Genomic DNA, 22,801 nt, shown 5'->3' on the forward strand with positions numbered 1-22,801 from the left:
CTCGGTGTAGCGTCGGAGAACACCGCCGCCGACGTTGTGGTCCTCTCGCCGTCGCGAGTCCTCCCGCCGTCATCAGCTTTGCCATTGCCGGTAGAGTGAGCTCTCGTGCACCGTGCTTCCAGGCCGCAAGTCGGCCGGGACGACCATTGCCTGCAAGTCCCTACGGAGGCATTGGATTGCCCCCGCCCGCGAGGTGTTCGATGGATGGGTCAACTAATTTGTCTCATTTCATCTGTAGATCATGGTGGACAACGACGTCGAGTTCTTCTACAAGAACTTCATCGACACGTCCTCAGACGACGAGTCCGAGGACGACTTTCTCACGGAGGCTACGTTGCTCATCCACGAGCACAATGTTGCGCAGATCCCCGTGTACCGGGGGTCCTTGCCAGGGCGCGCGCCGGCCTTGGACCGCAAAAGAGAAAGCAGCGACGAATTGCTCTTCCACAACTACTTCCACTACCACAAGCCATTGTTCACGCTGGCCTTGTTTCGCCGCCGTTTTCGGATGTCCAGACCGTTGTTCAACTGGATAATGGATGGCGTCGAGGTCTACGACGACTACTTCATCGCCAAACAGGATGCAGTTGTCAAGGTAGGCATGTCTTCATATCAGAAATGCACGGCAGCGATTAGGATGCTAGCATATGGTGTTGCCGGTGATTACGTAGATGAGCGAGTCCAGCTGCTTGGAAGCGATACACAGGTTGTGCAGCTTTGATCGCTGTGTTTGGTGAACAATCACTACGCCAACCTACTGCAGAGGATACAACCCGTCTATTGTCAATCAAGGCTTCCAGGGGGTTTCCTGGGATGCTTAGCAGCATAGACTGCATGCACTAGGAGTGAAAGAATTTCCCTTTTGGTTGGCAAGGCCGTACAAGGGCCATTATGAGGGGTGCACAGTGATTCTTGAAGCAGTTGCTTCACATAACACATGGATTTGGCACTCATTCTTCGGAATGGCTGGCTCGCACAATGACATTAGTGTGCCGCTGAAAGGACACAGATGCCGCCTAGAGGGGGTGAATAGGCATTTAAAACTTTTACCATTATGGCTTAACAAATGCGGTATAAAACTAGCGTTTAATTTGTCAAGCATAAAACCTATATAACTAGGGTTCACCTATGTGCACCAACAACTTATGCTAAGCAATACAAGCAAATATGAGATAGCAAAATATATAAATTCAAGCACAAAGGCTATAAAAAATTAAAGTGCATAAGTAAATAACTGATGACCCACAAGTATAGGGGGTGTATCGCAGTACTTTCGATAAATAAGAGTGTCGAACCCAACGAGGAGCAGAAGGTGTTGACAAGCAGTTTCGATGAAGGATTCATTGTAAATGCTCACAGACAAGTATTCAGGGGGTTTTGATATAGCAGATAAATAAAGTACGAGTAAGTAAAATGCGAGAGAAATAATTGCAGCGAGTGGCCCAATCCTTTTTAGCACAAAGGACAAGCCGGTTTGTTTACTTATAATGACCAAACGTTTTTGAGGACACACGGGAATTTAGTCTAGTGCTTTCGCTTCATATAGCTGATTAATCTTCATTGTTTTGATAAGTGTTGTGTGGGTGAACCTATGCTAATGCACCACCCTTCCTAGGACTAATACATACTTGTGATTATACCCCTTGCAAGCATCCGCAAATACAAGAAAGTAATTAAGATAAATCTAACCACAGCCTTAAACTCTGAGATCCTGCTATCCCTCCTGCATCGATATACTAACGGGGGTTTAGGTTTCTGTCACTCCGGCAACCCCGCAATTAGCAACCGAATACAAGATGCACTCCCCTAGGCCCATAAATGGTGAAGTATCATGTAGTCGACGTTCACATGACACCACTAGAAGAATAACACCACAACTTAAATATCATAACATTGAATACTAACCAACATAATTCACTACTAACATTTAGACTTCACCCATGTCCTCAAGAACTAAACGAACTACTCACGAGACATCATATGGAACATGATCAGAGGTGATATGATGGTGAATAACAATCTGAACATAAACCTTGGTTCAATGGTTTCACTCAATAGCATCAATAACAAGTAGAAATCAACACCGGGAGAGTTTCCCCTATCAAACAATCAAGATCAAACCCTAATTGTTACAGCGGTGACGAGGTGCAGCGGTGGAGATGGCGGTGATGATGATGAAGATGATGGTGATGATGATGGAGATGATGTCCAGCTCGATGACGATGACGATGGCGTCGATTTCCCCCTCCGGGAGGGAATTTCCCCGGCGGATTTCAGCCTGCCGGAGAGCTCTTTTCTCTCTGGTGTTTTCCGCCCCGCAGAGGCGGCTGTGACTCTTCGCGACTATCCTCTGGAGCTTAGGTTTTCGGGACGAAGATGTACGCGAAGGAGAGGAGGCCAGAGGGGGTTGTGGGCCCCCTCCTCACAAGGCGGCGCGGCCAGGCCTTGGCCCGCGCCGGCCTATGAGGTGGGCCCATGGCGGCCCTCCTCGGCTCCCCCTTACGGCTCCCCTTCGTCTTACGGAAAAATAGGATTTTTCGTATAATTTCCGTCAATTGTTGATCTTCCGAAATATTGCATTCTGACGGCGCTTTTTCCAGCAGAATCCTGACTCCGATGCGCGATCCTCCAATAATCATGAAACATGCAAAATAGATGAAATAACATAAGTATCATCTCCAAATATGAAATATATCAATGAATAACAACAAATTATGATATAAAATAGTGATGCAAAATGGACGTATCAACTCCCCCCAAGCTTAGACTTCGCTTGTCCCCGAGCGAAACTGAACTCGGTAAACAAGACCACATGTTTATGGAGTGAAGAGTCGATAAATAAAATACGGACAAGAAGCATCATATTCATTCACACAAGACATTCTAGTGAACAACTTCCTCATATAATTCAACTTGAAACAAGTAGAAGGTAATCACAAATAAAGGTGCATAGGAAATCATAATTGGTGATGGCAAACTTTGTTCTTGGTCGAGAGAACAGTTAATGATTATACTTATCTATTGAGCAGCTCTCATATTAAAGCTTATAATAAACTTGCATACTCAATCATAGTAATCTCCTCATAATCATTGATAACTTTCAAAGCTATGTTCATTCAGATAAAACTTGTACTTAAACAAGGAAGAATAAAAGGCATGATTAAGTAGATCACAATATAGATGGTTGGATCACAACAACTCAATTGCTTGCTTAAGATAGAGGGAAATAGGTTCTTGACTCAACATGAAAATAAAAGATAGGCCCTTCGCAGAGGAGAAGCAGGGATTAAATCATGTGCTAGAGCTTTTGTTCACACATGAAGGAGCGGCTCCCATGAAGGACGTTATCTCTACCAGCAAGGCAGATCATCCCTCTTCTCTTTTGTTCACACATGTACTTTAGTTTATTTAAGGATGACACTCCCCCCAACCTTTGCTTTCTCAAGCCATGGCTAACCGAATCATCGGGTGCCTTCCAACATTTCACATACCATGGAGGAGTGCCTATTGCAAAATTAAGTTGCTTCTTGATGAATCGGGGCAAAACATGTGAAGAGAATTATTAATGAAAGTTGATTAATTGGGTGGGAACCCCGTTGCCAGCTCTTTTGCAAAATTATAGGATAAGTGGATGAAGCCACTAGTCCATTAATGGAAGCTGCCTAACAAGACTGAAAGATAAAACACCACATACTTCCTCATGAGCTATAAAACATTGACACAAATAAGAGGTAATAATTTTTGAATTGTTTGAAGGTAGCACATGAAGTATTTACTTGGAATGGCAGGGAAATACCACATAATAGGTAGTTATGGTGGACACTGGTGGCATAGGTTTGGTTTAAAGGGTTTGGATGCACGAGAAGTATTCCCTCTCGGTACAGGTCTTTGGCTAGCAAGGTTAATTAGCAAGCATAAGAGTTGAGGGAAACAAACAAATATACATGTGTTAGAAACAATCATGCATCTTCCTTGTAAGCACAAACAAATTTAACTTCAGAACACTAAGCTTGGAACTAACAAGAAAGATAATAACATATCTACATGTATTTCCTCTTTTCTACTTAAACTCAAAGTGTTGTTGCTATTGACCAATGCTAAGTTTGCCAAAACCAAATAGATTTACTCAATGCTCCCAAAGTGATACCAATACTAACAACAAGATCAATCATACAATAGAGATTGTAAACTAAAATAAGATGTGCAATATTTAAATGATAAAACTTCTCATTAATATTCCATAACGATAACTCACACCAAGGGATACATAGATAACCAACTAAAGAGAGATACTTCCATACCGCAACACATCTTATATGATAACTTCCCTACTCATGATATAACACTACTTGATAGTAAAAAGGTAAAAGATAGTGATGATGTGATACCGTGGCACTCCCCCAAGCTTGGAACAAACCAAGGGGGTGCCAATACCGATGATGAATTACTCCTTCGGTGATGATGAATTCTTCCCATCTTCAGACTTCCAAGGAAGAGGCTCTCCATCAACAAACGACATCTTGGTCTCCGGAATCCTGAAACTAGCAGCATAACTTATGTGTTTAAACCTGTTTTCATACTCACAGTTTTGATTCTGAACATCATAGAGTTGAGCTTGGAGTTTGTTGGTAGTGTCGTGAAGCGAGAAGATATCGTCCCACAACTTCGCAGTCTCCTTCTTGTGTCCATCAATAAGTTCAGACACAATCTTGTGGAAGATGTCCACTTCACGCTCAGCCATCTTCTTGTAGTTGAAGACCTCTTGTTCTAGTTTCTCCATCCTGTCTTCCAAGCTTCCTTCTCCTTCAGGACCCTGGACATCTTTGATCTGCAACTCTCCATCTACGAGCAGCAATTCCTTGGGGTGCATCTTCAGCTCGTTCATGTACGGGTTGACGACGTCCTTAAAGAAGCTGTCCTTCGGAGTTCCCGACGAAGACATGGTGGCTCTAGATCCGAAGCAGATCCTGGCAGAAAACAGCTCGAAACAAAACACGACGAGAAAACGATATACGGACCTCCAGGGGTCCGGGAGATTATATAGCAAAAAAATTCGCGACAGAAGGAAAGTACCAGGTCGAACCAGAGTCGGGGAGGAGCAACGAGGGGCCCTCCTCACAGGGCGGCGCGGCCAGGCTAGGGCCCGCGCCGGCCTGTGGGGGCACGCCCTCGTGCGTCTCCTCCACTCCGTTTTGATCTCGTAATTTTTCATATTTTCCAAAAGTTGCAAAAACATTGTTCAGAAAGTTAAACGCGGACTTTTTCTTACCAGAACTGTTACCTATTCAAAGTCGAACTCTGCAGGACTGTCAACTTGGCCTTTGATGAAGGCCTCCGGAGTTACCACTTGAATAACATCAACATCTTTATTATAAGAATCACCAGAGATATAATGCTTGAGTCTTTGTCCATTCACCACTTGTGTGGCATTACCTTGCAGAGAGCTAATTTTAATTGCTCCTGATCGATACACCTCATCAATGACATATGGTCCTTCCCATTTTGAGAGTAATTTTCCTGCAAAAAATCTGAGACGAGACCGATACAATAGGACTTTATCTCCAACATTAAATTCTCTTTTGATAATTCTTCTATCATGCCATTTCTTAACTTTCTCTTTAAAGAGTTTAGCATTTTCATAAGCTTCACTTCTCCATTCATCTAGAGAACTCAATTGTAGCAATCTCTTCTTACCGGCAAGTTTAGGATCTTTATTTAGTTCTCTTACAGCCCAATAAGCTTTGTGCTCTAGTTCTAAAGGTAAATGACAAGCTTTCCCATAAACCATTTTATACGGTGACATACCCATGGGATTTTTATAAGCAGTTCTATAAGCCCATAATGCTTCCTTCAATTTAATAGCCCAGTTCTTCCTAGATTTATTAACAGTCTTTTGCAAGATAGATTTAATCTCTCTATTTGATAATTCTACTTGCCCACTAGTTTGAGGATGATAAGCGGAAGCGATTCTATGATTAATACCATATTTAGCAAGGGTTTTTCTAAAACCACCATGAATAAAATGAGAACCTCCATCAGTCATAATATATCTAGGTACTCCAAATCTAGGAAAAATAATATCTAAAAGCATTTTTAAAGAAGTCTCACCATCAGCACTTTTCGTGGGTATGGCTTCCACCCATTTAGTAACATAATCAACAGCGACAAGTATATGAGTGTTACCTTCTGAAGAAGGGAAAGGACCCATGAAGTCAAATCCCCAACAATCGAATGGTTCAATAACAAGAGTATAATTCATAGGCATTTCATTGCGTCTGGAGATATTACCAACCCTTTGACATTCATCACAAGATAAAATAAACTTCCTTGCATCTTTGAAGAGAGTTGGCCAATAAAAACCTGATTGTAGAACCTTTTGCGCGGTTCTATCTCCGGCGTGATGTCCTCCATAAACACTACCATGACACTTACTCAATATCTCTTGTTGTTCATATTCGGGAACACATCTTCGCATAATACCATCCATTCCTTTATATAAGTGTGGGTCATCCCAAAAATAATGCCTCAAGTCATAAAAAAAATTCCTCCTTTGCTGAGCTGAAAAGGTTGGAGGCAAGTACTTGGATACAATAAAGTTAGCATAATCAGCATACCAAGGACTATCTCGCGAGCTTACCTTTATTACAGCCAATTGTTCATTTGGAAAACTATCATTAATAGGAACAGGATCATAAGCAATATTATCCAATCTAGACAAATTATCAGCAACATGATTATCAGCACCTTTCCTATCTATAATATGTAAATCAAATTCTTGCAAAAGAAGTACCCATCTAATAAGCCTTGGCTTAGCATCTTTCTTTGCCATAAGGTATCTAATTGCAGCATGATCAGTATGAATTGTAACTTTCGAATCAACAATATAGGATCTAAACTTATCACAAGCAAACACTACAGCTAACAATTCCTTTTCAGTTGTAGCATAATTTCTTTGAGCAGCATCAAGAGTTTTGCTAGCATAATGAATAACATTTAATTTCTTATCTACTCGCTGTCCAAGAACAACGCCTACAACAAAATCACTAGCATCACACATAATTTCAAAAGGTAAATTACAATCAGGAGGTTCAACTACAGGAGCAGTTGTTAAGGCTTTCTTTAGAGTTTCAAAAGCTTCCTTACAATCATCATCAAAAACAAAAGGTACATCCTTTTGAAGAAGATTAGTAAGAGGCTTTGAAATCTTAGAAAAGTCTTTAATAAATCTCCTATAAAACCCAGCATGACCAAGAACACTACGAATACCTTTAACATCCCTAGGATAGGGCATCTTCTCAATTGCTTCAACTTTAGCTCTATCAACTTCAATACCTCTCTCGGAAATTTTATGTCCCAATACAATTCCTTCATTAAACATAAAGTGGCACTTCTCCCAATTAAGAACAAGGTTAGTTTCTTCACATCTCTGCAATACTTTATCAAGGTTTCGCAAGCAATTATCAAAAGAATTCCCATAGACAGAAAAATCATCCATGAATACCTCCACAATACTCTCACAAAAGCCATGAAAAATAGCAAACATGCATCTTTGAAAAGTAGCAGGAGCATTACATAAACCAAAAGGCATACGCCTATAAGCATAAGTTCCATAGGGACAAGTGAAAGTGGTTTTCTCTTGATCTTTAGTTTTAACAGCAATTTGTGAGAACCCAGAATAACCATCAAGAAAGCAAAAATGAGTATTTTTAGACAACCTCTCTAACATTTGATCAATAAAGGGTAAATGGTAATGATCTTTCTTAGTAACTTTATTAACTTTTCGATAATCTATGCACATTCTATACCCTACAACTACTCTTTGAGGGATGAGCTCATCATTATCATTAGGCACAACAGTCATTCCTCCTTTCTTAGGAACACAATGCACAGGACTAACCCATCTACTATCAGCAATAGGATATATAATACCAGCTCCAAGAAGTTTTAATACCTCATTTCTTACCACATCCTTCATCTTAGGAATTAGACGACGCTGATGTTCAACAACAGGCTTTGCATCATCTTCCATATTGATAGCATGTTGGCAAATAGAGGGAGAAATCCCCTTCAAATCATCAAGAGTATAGCCAATAGCTCCTCGGTGTTTCTTCAATATTTCCAATAACCTTTCTTCCTCAATATCTGAAAGCTTAGAACTAATAATAACAGGATATATTTTCTTATCATCAATATGAGCATACTTAAGATTATCAGGCAATGGTTTCAAATCAAAAACAGGATCTTCCTTTGGTGGTGGTGTTGTACCTAAATCTTCAACCGGCAAGTCATGTTTAAGAATAGGTTGACGAAGGAAAATTTCATCAAGCTCATTTCTTTCTTCCCTAAAGACTTCACTCTCACTATTCTCCAAATGTTCTTTGCAAAGGATTATTAGGAGCAAGAGCAATTGACGCACACTTGTTCAACTCTAAAATCATTATTAGGCAATTCGGCTTTATAAGGAGTTTTGGCAAATTTAGAGAAATTAAACTCATAAGATTCACCAGCAAATTTAGTCATAATTTTTTCCTTCTTGCAATCTATAACAGCTCCACAAGTATTTAGAAAAGGTCTACCAAAAATAATAGGACAATACTTACTAGCGGCAGAACCAAGTACCAAAAAGTCAGCAGGATATTTAATCTTACCACATAGAACTTCCACATCTCGAACAATACCAATAGGAGAGATAGTTTCTCTATTAGCTAGCCGAATAACCACATCAATATCTTCAAGTTCACAAGAACCAATTTCATGCATGATCTCCGTATAAAGCTCACAAGGAATGGCACTAATACTTGCACCAATGTCACATAAACCATAATAACAATGATCACCAATTCTAACAGAGAGCATAGGAACACTAGCTTTCCTAGACTTATTAGGATGCGAAACAATATTAGAAGCATCTTCACAGAAAATAATATGACCATCTTCTACATTTTCAGTCACAAGATCTTTAACTATTGCAATAGCAGGTTCAACCTTTATTTGTTCTTCAGGTTCTATAGGTTTCTTTGCACTTTTATTAACCGCACTAGATATAACAGAGTACTCCTTCATTTTAGCAGGGAAAGGAGTTTTTTCAATTTAAGCTTTAGGAAGAATATGATCAACAGTTTAAATTATAGCACATTTATTTATAGATGAATCAATTTTATCTTTATATGGTTCATGATACTTATCAAAATTCTTCCTAGGCAATTCAAAGTGAGAGGCAAAAGCTTTATAAAAGTTTGCAACGACTTGAGAATCAAGACCATAAGTAGCACTCATATTACAAAATTTATCAGTCTCCATAAAAACTTCAATGCATTTATAATCATAGTTTATACCTGACTCTCTATCTTTGTCGTTCTCCCATCCTTCAGTATTCTCCTGGATCCGATCAAGAAGGTCCCTTTTAAACTCTTCTTTGTTGCGTGTAAATGATCCAGAACAAGAAGTATCCAGCAAAGTCTTATCTAGAAAAGACAATCTTGCATAGAAATTATCAATAATAATATTACCAGGAAGCTCATGAATGGGGCATTTGAGCATTAAAGACTTCAATCTCCCCCAAGCTTGGGCAATACTTTCTCCATCATGAGGCCAGAAATTATATATGCGGTTCCGATCTTTGTGAATTTCACTTGGAGGATAGAATTTGGAATAAAATAAAGGCACAATGTCCTCCCAATTAAGAGAATCCCTATTCTTCAGCAATTTATACCAGCGCGCCGCTTTACCAGACAGCGATATAGAGAATAGTTTCTTCCTAACTTCATCCATAGCAATACCTGCACATTTGAATAACCCGCATAATTCATGTAAAAACAGTAAATGATCACCAGGATGGACAGTTCCATCCCCTTCATAGCGGTTATCCACAACACGTTCAATAATTTTCATAGGTATTTTGTATGGAACCTCTTTCTCACCTGGCGCCTCATCCACTACCTTTGCAGTAGTAGTAGATTTTCCAAAGAGGAATTCAAGAGAAGACCCCTCCGTAATGAATTATAGCAGCAGACAGAAATAAAAACAACACGTACAGTAAAGGTTTTCCTTACCAATTCCACTTACCAATAGCGCTTCACTCCCCGGCAACGACGCCAGAAAATAGTCTTGATGACCCACAAGTATAGGGGGTGTATCGCAGTACTTTCGATAAATAAGAGTGTCGAACCCAACGAGGAGCAGAAGGTGTTGACAAGCAGTTTCGATGAAGGATTCACTGTAAATGCTCACAGACAAGTATTCAGGGGGTTTTGATATAGCAGATAAATAAAGTACGAGTAAGTAAAATGCGAGAGAAATAATTGCAGCGAGTGGCCCAATCTTTTTTAGCACAAAGGACAAGCCGGTTTGTTTACTTATAATGACCAAACGTTCTTGAGGACACACGGGAATTTAGTCTAGTGCTTTCGCTTCATATAGCTGATTAATCTTCATTGTTTTGATAAGTGTTGTGTGGGTGAACCTATGCTAATGCACCGCCCTTCCTAGGACTAATACATACTTGTGATTATACCCCTTGCAAGCATCCACAAATACAAGAAAGTAATTAAGATAAATCTAACCACAGCCTTAAACTCTGAGATCCTGCTATCCCTCCTGCGTCGATATACTAACGAGGGTTTAGGTTTCTGTCACTCCGGCAACCCCGCAATTAGCAACCGAATACAAGATGCATTCCCCTAGGCCCATAAATGGTGAAGTATCATGTAGTCGACGTTCACATGACACCACTAGAAGAATAACACCACAACTTAAATATCATAACATTGAATACTAACCAACATAATTCACTACTAACATTTAGACTTCACCCATGTCCTCAAGAACTAAACGAACTACTCACGAGACATCATATGGAACATGATCAGAGGTGATATGATGGTGAATAACAATCTGAACATAAACCTTGGTTCAATGGTTTCACTCAATAGCATCAATAACAAGTAGAAATCAACACCGGGAGAGTTTCCCCTATCAAACAATCAAGATCAAACCCTAATTGTTACAGCGGTGACGAGGTGTGATACGTCTCCGACGTATCGATAATTTCTTATGTTCCATGCCACATTATTGATGTTATCTACATGTTTTATGCACACTTTATGTCATATTCGTGCATTTTCTGGAACTAACCTATTAACAAGATGCCGAAGTGCCAGTTGCTGTTTTCTGCTGTTTTTGGTTTCAGAAATCCTAGTAAGGAAATATTCTCGGAATTGGACGAAATCAAAGCCCAGGGGCCTATTTTTCCACGAAGCTTCCAGAAGTCTGAAGACGAAACGAAGAGGGGCCACGAGGCAGCCAGAGCATAGGGCGGCGCGGCCCCTACCCTGGCCGCGCGGCCCTATGGTCTGGGCACCTCGCGCCGCCTCTTGACCTACCCTTCCGCCTACTTAAAGCCTCCGTGACGAAACCCCCAGTACCGAGAGCCACGATACGGAAAACCTTCCAGAGACGCCGCCAACGCCGATCCCATCTCGGGGGATCCAGGAGATCGCCTCCGGCACCCTGCCGGAGAGGGGAATCATCTCCCGGAGGACTCTACGCCACCATAGTCGCCTCCGGTGTGATGTGTGAGTAGTCTACCCCTGGACTATGGGTCCATAGTAGTAGCTAGATGGTTGTCTTCTCCCCATTGTGCTATCATTGTCGGATCTTGTGAGCTGCCTAACATGATCAAGATCATCTATCTGTAATTCTATATGTTGCGTTTGTTGGGATCCAATGAATAGAGAATACTTGTTATGTTGATTATCAAAGTTATATCTACGTGTTGTTTATGATCTTGCATGCTTTCCGTTACTAGTAGATGCTCTGGCCAAGTAGATGCTTGTAACTCCAAGAGGGAGTACTTATGCTCGATAGTGGGTTCATGCCTGCATTGACACCTGGGACAGTGATAGAAAGTTCTAAGGTTGTGTTGTGCTGTTGCCACTAGGGATAAAACATTGATGCTATGTCTAAGGATGTAGTTGTTGATTACATTACGCACCATACTTAATGCAATTGTCTGTTGCTTTGCAACTTAATACTGGAGGGTTCGGATGATAACTTTGAAGGTGGACTTTTTAGGCATAGATGCAGTTGGATGGCGGTCTATGTACTTTGTCGTAATGCCCAATTAAATCTCACTATACTCATCATGATATGTATGTGCATGGTCATGCCCTCTTTATTTGTCAATTGCCCAACTGTAATTTGTTCACCCAACATGCTGTTTATCTTATGGGAGAGACACCTCTAGTGAACTGTGGACCCCGGTCCAATTCTCTATACTGAAATACAATCTACTGCAATACTTGTTCTACTGTTTTCTGCAAACAATCATCTTCCACACAATACGGTTAATCCTTTGTTACAGCAAGCCGGTGAGATTGACAACCTCCTTTGTTTCGTTGGGGCAAAGTACTTTGGTTGTGTTGTGCAGGTTCCACGTTGGCGCCGGAATCCCTGGTGTTGCGCCGCACTACATCTCGCCGCCATCAACCTTCAACGTGCTTCTTGGCTCCTCCTGGTTCGATAAACCTTGGTTTCTTTCTGAGGGAAAACTTGCTGCTGTGCGCATCATACCTTCCTCTTGGGGTTCCCAACGAACGTGTGAGTTACACGCCATCAAGCTCTTTTTCTGGCGCCGTTGCCGGGGAGATCAAGACACGCTGCAAGGGGAGTCTCCACTTCTCAATCTCTTTACTTTGTTTTTGTCTTGCTTAGTTTTATTTACTACTTTGTTTGCTGCACTAAATCAAAATACAAAAAAAAATTAGTTGCTAGTTTTACTTTATTTGCTATCTTGTTTGCTATATCTAAAACACAAAAAATTAGTTTACTTGCATTTACTTTATCTAGTTTGCTTTATTTACTGTTGCTAAAATGGCCAACGCTGAAAATACTAAGTTGTGTGACTTCACAACCACAAATAATAATGATTTCTTATGCACACCTATTGCTCCACCTGCTACTACAGCAGAATTCTTTGAAATTAAACCTGCTTTCTCGAATCTTGTTATGCGAGAGCAATTTTCTGGTGTTAGTTCTGATGATGCTGCTGCCCATCTTAATAATTTTGTTGAACTATGTGAAATGCAAAAATATAAAGATGTAGATGGTGACATTATAAAATTAAAATTGTTCCCTTTCTCATTAAGAGGAAGAGCTAAAGATTGGTTGCTATCTCTGCCTAAGAATAGTATTGACTCATGGACTAAATGCAAGGATGCTTTTATTGGTAGATATTATCCCCCTTCTAAAATTATATCTTTGAGGAGTAGCATAATGAATTTTAAACAATTAGATACTGAACATGTTGCTCAAGCTTGGGAAAGAATGAAATCTCTGGTTAAAAATTGCCCAACCCATGGGTGACTACTTGGATGATCATCCAAACCTTCTATGCAGGGACTAAATTTTTCTTCACGGAATTTATTGGATTCAGCTGCTGGAGGTACCTTTATGTCCATCACTCTTGGTGAAGCAACAAAGCTTCTTGATAATATGATGATCAACTACTCTGAATGGCACACGGAAAGAGCTCCACAAGGTAAGAAGGTAAATTCTGTCGAAGAAACCTCTTCCTTGAGTGATAAGATTGATGCTATTATGTCTATGCTTGTGAATGATAGGACTAATATTGATCCTAATAATGTTCCATTAGCTTCATTGGTTGCACAAGAAGAACATGTTGATGTAAACTTCATTAAAAATAATAATTTCAACAACAATGCTTACCGGAACAATTCTAGTAACAACTATAGGCCATATCCTTATAATAATGGCAACGGCTATGGTAATTCTTATGGTAATTCTTACAACAATAATAGGAATTCACCCCCTGAACTTGAAGCCATGCTTAAAGAATTTATTAGTACGCAAACTGCTTTTAACAAATCTGTTGAAGAAAAGCTTGGGAAAATTGATATACTTGCTTCTAAAGTCGATAGTCTTGCTGCTGATGTTGATCTTTTGAAATCAAAAGTTTTGCCTAATGAGAATCATCATAATAAGATTGTTACTACAGCAAATGCCATCCAAGTTAGAATTAATGAGAATATAAGATTAATGGCTGAACTGCGTGCTAGGTGGGATAGAGAAGAAAATGAAAAACTAGCTAAAGTGAAGAATGTAGCTAAAGTTTGGACTATTACCACCACTAGTAATGTTAATGCTACACATGTTGCTGCACCTCCTACTAATACTAATAAAAGAATTGGTGTTAGCAATGTTTCCACTTCTAATGCAAAGCGCGAAAAACTGCTGAAAGCGCTAAAGCTGAAACTGCCTGTGATAAAGCTGCTGAAATTTTTTCCAACATTGGGGATGATGATCCCATTGCTTTAGATTATAATGGTTTGAATTTTGATGATTGCCACATCTCTGAAGTTATAAAGTTCTTGCAAAAACTTGCTAAAATTCCTAATGCTAGTGCTATAAATTTGGCCTTTACACATCATATTACAAATGCTCTCATAAAAGCTAGAGAAGAGAAACTAGAGCGCGAAGCCTCTATTCCTAAAAAGCTAGAGGATGGTTGGGAGCCCATCATTAAGATGAAGGTTAAAGATTTTGATTGTAATGCTTTATGTGATCTTGGTGCAAGTATTTCTGTTATGCCTAAGAAAATTTATAATATGCTTGACTTGCCACCACTGAAAAATTATTATTTGGATGTTAATCTTGCTGATCATTCTACAAAGAAACCTTTGGGGAAAGTTGATAATGTTCGCATTACCGTTAACAATAACCTTGTCCCCGTTGATTTTGTTGTCTTGGATATTGAATGCGATGCATCTTGTCCCATTATATTGGGAAGACCTTTTCTTCGAACTGTTGGTGCTATCATTGATATGAAGGAAGGTAATATAAAATATCAATTTCCTCTCAAGAAAGGTATGGAACACTTCCCTAGAAAGAGAATGAAGGTACCTTTTGATTCCATTATGAGAACAAATTATGATGTTGACACTTCGTCTCTTGATAATACTTGATACACACTTTCTGCGCCTAGCTGAAAGGCGTTAAAGAAAAGCGCTTATGGGAGACAACCCATGTTTTTACCTACAGTACTTTGTTTTTATTTTGTGTCTTGAAAGTTGTTTACTACTGTAGCAACCTCTCCTTATCTTAGTTTTGTGTTTTGTTGTGCCAAGTTAAGCCGTTGATAGAAAAGTAAGTACTAGATTTGGATTACTGCGCAGTTCCAGATTTCTTTGCTGTCACGAATCTGGGTCCACCTCCCTGTAGGTAGCTCAGAAAATTAAGCCAATTTACGTGCATGATCCTCAGATATGTACGCAACTTTCATTCAATTTGAGCATTTTCATTTGAGCAAGTCTGGTGCCATTTTAAAATTCGTCAATACGAACTGTTCTATTTTGACAGATTCTGCCTTTTATTTCGCATTGCCTCTTTTGCTATATTGGATGAATTTCTTTGATCCACTAATGTCCAGTAGCATTATGCAATGTCCAGAAGTGTTAAGAATGATTGTGTCACCTCTGAATATGTTAATTTTTATTGTGCACTAACCCTCTAATGAGTTGTTTCGAGTTTGGTGTGGAGGAAGTTTTCAAGGATCAAGAGAGGAGTATGATGCAACATGATCAAGGAGAGTGAAAGCTCTAAGCTTGGGGATGCCCCGGTGGTTCACCCCTGCATATATTAAGAATACTCAAGCGTCTAAGCTTGGGGATGCCCAAGGCATCCCCTTCTTCATCGACAACATTATCAGGTTCCTCCCCTGAAACTATATTTTTATTCCATCACATCTTATGTGCCTTTTCTTGGAGCGTCGGTTTGTTTTTGTTTTTTTGGTTTTATTTGAATAAAATGGATCCTAGCATTCACTTTATGGGAGAGAGACACGCTCCGCTGTAGCATATGGACAAGTATGTCCTTGGTTTCTACTCATAGTATTCATGGCGAAGTTTCTCCTTCGTTAAATTGTTATATGGTTGGAATTGGAAAATGATACATGTAGTAATTGCTATTAATGTCTTGGGTAATGTGATACTTGGCAATTGTTGTGCTCATGTTTAAGCTCTTGCATCATATGCTTTGCACTCATTAATGAAGAAATACATAGAGCATGCTAAAATTTGGTTTGCATATTTGGTTTCTCTAAGGTCTAGATAATTTCTAGTATTGAGTTTGAACAACAAGGAAGACGGTGTAGAGTCTTATAATGTTTTCAATATGTCTTCTATGTGAGTTTTGCTGCACCGGTTCATCCTTGTGTTTGTTTCAAATAAGCCTTGCTAGCCTAAACCTTGTATCGAGAGGGAATACTTCTCATGCATCCAAATACTTGAGCCAACCACTATGCCATTTGTGTCCACCATACCTACCTACTACATGGTATTTTCCGCCATTTCAAAGTAAATTGCTTGAGTGCTACCTTTAAAATTCCATCATTCACCTTTGCAATATATAGCTCATGGGACAAATAGCTTAAAAACTATTGTGGTATTGAATATGTAATTATGCACTTTATCTCTTATTAAGTTGTTTGTTGTGCGATAACCATGTTCACTGGGGACGCCATCAACTACTCTTTGTTGAATTTCATGTGAGTTGCTATGCATGTTCGTCTTGTCTGAAGTAAGAGAGATCTACCACCTTATGGTTAAGCATGCATATTGTTAGAGAAGAACATTGGGCCGCTAACTAAAGCCATGATCCATGGTGGAAGTTTCAGTTTTGGACATATATCCTCAATCTCAAATGAGAAAATTATTAATTGTTGTTACATGCTTATGCATAAAAGAGGAGTCCATTATCTGTTGTCAATGTTGTCCCGGTATGGATGTCTAAGTTGACAATAATCAATAGCGAGAAATCCAATGCGAGCTTTCTCCTTAGACCTTTGTACAGGCGGCATAGAGGTACCCCTTTGTGACACTTGGTAAAAACATGTGCATTGTGATGATCCGGTAGTCCAAGCTAATTAGGACAAGGTGCGGGCACTATTAGTATACTATGCATGAGGCTTGCAACTTATAAGATATAATTTACATGATACATATGCTTTATTACTACCGTTGACAAAATTGTTTCATGTTTTCAAAATCAAAGCTCTAGCACAAATATAGCAATCGATGCTTTCCTCTTTGAAGGACCATTCTTTTACTTTTATGTTGAGTCAGTTCACCTATTTCTCTCCATCTCAAGAAGCAAACACTTGTGTGAACTGTGCATTGATTCCTACATACTTGCATATTGCACTTGTTATATTACTCTATGTTGACAATTATCCATGAGATATACATGTTAAGAGTTGAAAGCAACCGCTGAAACTTAATCTTCCTTTGTGTTGCTTCAATGCCTTTACTTTGAATTATTGCTTTATGAGTTAACTCTTATGCAAGACTTATTGATGCTTGTCTTGAAGTGCTATTCATGAAAAGTCTTTGCTATATGATTCACTTGTTTACTCATGTCATATACATTGTTTTGATCGCTGCATTCACTACATATGCTTTACAAATAGTATGATCAAGGTTATGATGGCATGTCACTCCAGAAATTATCTGTGATATCGTTTTACCTGCTCGGGACGAGCAGAACTAAGCTTGGGGATGCTGATACGTCTCCGACGTATCGATAATTTCTTATGTTCCATGCCACATTATTGATGTTATCTACATGTTTTATGCACACTTTATGTCATATTCGTGCATTTTCTGGAACTAACCTATTAACAAGATGCCGAAGTGCCAGTTGCTGTTTTCTGCTGTTTTTGGTTTCAGAAATCCTAGTAAGGAAATATTCTCGGAATTGGACGAAATCAAAGCCCAGGGGCCTATTTTTCCACGAAGCTTCCAGAAGTCCGAAGACGAAACGAAGAGGGGCCACGAGGCAGCCAGAGCATAGGGCGGCGCGGCCCCTGCCCTGGCCGCGCGGCCCTATGGTCTGGGCACCTCGCGCCGCCTCTTGACCTACCCTTCCGCCTACTTAAAGCCTCCGTGACGAAACCCCCAGTACCGAGAGCCACGATACGGAAAACCTTCCAGAGACGCCGCCAACGCCGATCCCATCTCGGGGGATCCAGGAGATCGCCTCCGGCACCTGCCGGAGAGGGGAATCATCTCCGGAGGACTCTACGCCGCCATGGTCGCCTCCGGTGTGATGTGTGAGTAGTCTACCCCTGGACTATGGGTCCATAGCAGTAGCTAGATGGTTGTCTTCTCCCCATTGTGCTATCATTGTCGGATCTTGTGAGCTGCCTAACATGATCAAGATCATCTATCTGTAATTCTATATGTTGCGTTTGTTGGGATCCGATGAATAGAGAATACTTGTTATGTTGATTATCAAAGTTATATCTACGTGTTGTTTATGATCTTGCATGCTTTCCGTTACTAGTAGATGCTCTGGCCAAGTAGATGCTTGTAACTCCAAGAGGGAGTACTTATGCTCGATAGTGGGTTCATGCTCGCATTGACACCGGGACGATGTGAGAAAGTTCTAAGGTTGTGTTGTGCTGTTGCCACTAGGGATAAAACATTGATGCTATGTCTAAGGATGTAGTTGTTGATTACATTACGCACCATACTTAATGCAATTGTCTGTTGCTTTGCAACTTAATACTGGAGGGGGTTCGGATGATAACCTGAAGGTGGACTTTTTAGGCATAGATGCAGTTGGATGGCGGTCTATGTACGTTGTCGTAATGCCCAATTAAATCTCACTATACTCATCATGATATGTATGTGCATGGTCATGCCCTCTTTATTTGTCAATTGCCCAACTGTAATTTGTTCACCCAACATGCTGTTTATCTTATGGGAGAGACACCTCTAGTGAACTGTGGACCCCGGTCCAATTCTCTATACTGAAATACAATCTACTGCAATACTTGTTCTACTGTTTTCTGCAAACAATCATCTTCCACACAATACGGTTAATCCTTTGTTACAGCAAGCCGGTGAGATTGACAACCTCATTGTTTCGTTGGGGCAAAGTACTTTGGTTGTGTTGTGCAGGTTCCACGTTGGCGCCGGAATCCCTGGTGTTGCGCCGCACTACATCTCACCGCCATCAACCTTCAACGTGCTTCTTGGCTCCTCCTGGTTCGATAAACCTTGGTTTCTTTCTGAGGGAAAACTTGCTGCTGTGCGCATCATACCTTCCTCTTGGGGTTCCCAACGAACGTGTGAGTTACACGCCATCAAGGTGCAGCGGTGGAGATGGCGGTGATGATGATGAAGATGATGGTGATGATGATGGAGATGATGTCCAGCTCGATGACGATGACGATGGCGTCGATTTCCCCCTCCGGGAGGGAATTTCCCCGGCGGATTTCAGCCTGCCGAAGAGCTCTTTTCTCTCTGGTGTTTTCCGCCCCGTAGAGGCGGCTGTGACTCTTCGCGACTATCCTCTGGAGCTTAGGTTTTCGGGACGAAGATGTACGCGAAGGAGAGGAGGCCAGAGGGGGCTGTGGGCCCCCTCCTCACAAGGCGGCGCGGCCAGGCCTTGGCCCGCGCCGGCCTATGAGGTGGGCCCATGGCGGCCCTCCTCGGCTCCCCCTTCTGGCTCCCTTCGTCTTCTGGAAAAATAGGATTTTTCATATAATTTCCGTCAATTGTTGATCTTCCGAAATATTGCATTCTGACGGCGCTTTTTCCAGCAGAATCCTGACTCCGGTGCGCAATCCTCCAATAATCATGAAACATGCAAAATAGATGAAATAACATAAGTATCATCTCCAAATATGAAATATATAAATGAATAACAGCAAATTATGATATAAAATAGTGATGCAAAATGGACGTATCAATAACTCAGGTATAGGAATAATCGAGGTGACGCGGAGACGATGATGTATCCCGAATTTCACACTCGTACGAGTGCTAGTCTCCGTTGGAGCGGTGTGGAGGACAAAGCACTCCAAACGCCACGAAGGCCTCACCTTATGCTCCTCAACCCTTCCCACCAAAGGGGAAGACCTCGATCCACTATGGAACCTTAGGGTGGTCACCGAACCCGCACAAAGCTTGAGGCTATCTCCACAACTTAATTGGAGGATCCCAATAAATCACCACAAAGGTCTTGCCCTTGAAAAAATCTCCACAACTTAATTGGAGTCCCCAAGAACACCAAAAAGACCACTAAGCCGTCTAGGGTCCAAAGACCCAAGAGGAACAAGCTCCCGAGGATAACATCTCACGAACTTTCACCTCCACGTATCACGCGGAGAAGTCAAATCGATGTACCAAATGCAATGGCTAGAACACCACAAAGATGTCCAAATCCTTCACTCTCAAATTCCAACAAAGCTACTAAATCTATTGAGGGAATAAGAGGGGAAGAACCAAAAGGAGAACACCAAATTCCCCAAGATCTAGATCCCAAAGATTCACTCACAAAGAGATGATTTGGTTTGGTCAAAGTGTGGATCTAGATCCCCTCAAACTTTCTCTCAAATAGATGAAAGAATCATTGGTTGGGGAGAAAGATCTCAAGCTCAAGGATGAACAACAATGGTGGGGAAAAGCTTGAGAAGAGAGGAAGAAGAAGAAGCAACATGAGAAAGCAGATTGATTGGATGCATGGGCAGGATATTCAGTCAGTTGCTTTGAGGGCACGTGTGGATTTTGCTAAACCTTTTTTCATGGAGGTGGTAATTCTTACCTGCTGGAATATATGGAAACGGAGAAATGAAAAGATTTTCCAGTATCAAAGGCCCTCTTTTCAAGGATGGAAAAGGGGTTTTGTACATGACATACCCATGCTTGTGCATAGGATTAAGAGGAAGCATCTGGATGACCTTGTTGCCTGGATAGGCAGTCTGCATTGACCTAGTTTTATCTTTTAGTTTTATACAGTTAGCTTGACTTTTTTTGTTTTTTTGCTTTTGTATATATTTTTAATCTTATTCAATAAATCATTGTGGGGTTTTTCCCCACAGTTTCAAGGTTAAAAAAGGCCATTTCTGCCCGTTGGGCTGGCCAACCAGTGCATGGGCCGGTAGTACCTGCCAGTTGGGGCGGTACTAATGGCTGCACTCAAAGCAGCAACAACACGTGCAAGGCGCTCAGCTGGGCAGAGCGAGGCGAGCGACGCGGTGGGGGGACGGCTAGGGCGCGCGTGGGGAGGGAGGCCGGTATCACTGGCCATGGTACCAGCCGCGCGACGCAGGGTTACTGGAAGCAGGTGCATCTCGCCGGTACTCAGGACGGTACCCAGGGTGGTACTACCGGCAACTCCTTTTCTCTTTTTCTTCTTCCTTCTAAAAACAAAGGCAAACTTAAAACTGCAAAATCTAGAGTTTGAAAACTCCGACCAACATGAAACCAATTTTGTTGGAAAGAGGACGAAAATATGGAAACTTGTGGGGGAGGATTTTCTATTAGTTTTAGAGGTGCAACCCCTCAATACGAGAAACCAAGGAAATCACCAAACTCGAAAACGCAACATGTGGTCTAGGTGAAATCCGTTTTCGATGAACTAGAGATTGTCATGGTAATACCCACAAGCTCTAATACACCACATGGATAAGATCCAAATAACAACAAAGAAAGATGATGCAAGGATGCAAAGGTTTGACCATACTCCGAATGATACGATCGAGTTACTCACTCGAGAGCCCCTTGATAGTACGACATCTAGCCTGTAAACCGGTCTCCCAACTAAACCATGAGACCGGTAATAAAAAAATCCTATCAAGAGCAAACCTTAACCCTGCGCATTCCACTTGAGTTTGATGATGACGATCTTGACCGCAGCAAGATGGAACGCTTTTCTTGATTGTGCTTGCGTGATGAAGTCTTGCGGATTGCTCCCCTATACTCCACTATGGGAGAGCTTCTTCTTCGGTGCATCTTCACATATCCATGAACACATATGAATGACAAGCTTCAAGTATGTGAGCTCTTCGAGTTGACTCATCTTGAACTTGCACCTCATTTCTTCGTATTGCGACCTTGACGCCAACTTATGGTTCAAGCATTGCATATGGACAACTCCTACACATATGACTCAATGCAAACATTAGTACATAGGGATTGTCATAAATTACCAAAACAACACATGGGGCTCTATGCACTTTCAGCTGCAGCGCTCTCCAGTGTTTGAAAGGCTAGCGCACGGTTAATCTCCTGATGTGAATTTTGAGATCAATGGCCACCACTACAACAAGGGATACTAGTTTGCTGATGGTATCTATCCACCTTGGCCTACACTCGTCAAGACAATCCATCGTCCCAATTCAGAGCAGGAGGCAAGGTTTGCCAAAGAGCAAGAGGCAGCCCGGAAAGATGTCAAGCGGGCGTTTGGTATCCTCCAAGCTCGTTGGGCTATCGTCCGACACCCTGCTAGAGCATGTAGTGTGCAAACTCTATGGGAGGTGATGACCGCTTGTGTAATCATGCACACCATAATTGTTGAGGTAGAGCGAGATAATTCACTGTTTGATATTGATTGGTAAGGCTAGGGAGAGTTGGTTGCGCCTCAAGGTGGTCCGGCTTCATTCCAGGATATCCTCTCACGAAATTTGGGACCAAACGGTTCACAACCAACTTCAGGCTAATTTGGTTGAGCACATATGGGCGCGTGTTGGCAACAATGTGGCAAACAACAATAATGACGAAAAATCCCGAAGAAAACAATGCCTAGGCCATTTATATCATTTTACATTTTTTTTGAATAAGTACTTTGTCATTAAATAGGCGGACAATAAGTTTATGTAATAAATCATGATCATTTAAACTTATTTATATTCTTCTTATGAATTTATATGCCTTACATTAAATTTAAATGTCAAATGCCTAATTCTTTGATCGCGATCCATATCTGGCGCGTTAGGTGC

General features: G+C 41.1%; 1 protein-coding gene across 1 annotated transcript; it reads left to right on the top strand.

Moving 5' to 3' along the window:
• Window positions 1–241: 241 nt before the first annotated feature.
• On the top strand, window positions 242–721 carry LOC139831755 (uncharacterized). Its single transcript, XM_071821079.1, has one exon. The coding sequence runs from the start codon at window positions 242–244 to the stop codon at window positions 719–721; it is 480 nt and encodes a 159-aa protein (XP_071677180.1).
• Window positions 722–22,801: the final 22,080 nt, after the last annotated feature.

This window comes from Lolium perenne, chromosome 5 (assembly GCF_019359855.2).
Source record: "Lolium perenne isolate Kyuss_39 chromosome 5, Kyuss_2.0, whole genome shotgun sequence".
NCBI lineage: Eukaryota > Viridiplantae > Streptophyta > Magnoliopsida > Poales > Poaceae > Lolium > Lolium perenne.

Bases quoted from the DNA above. Each gene is read 5' to 3' on its own strand.
- LOC139831755 (XM_071821079.1), top strand. From the start codon at position 242: ATGGTGGACAACGACGTCGAGTTCTTCTACAAGAACTTCATCGACACG.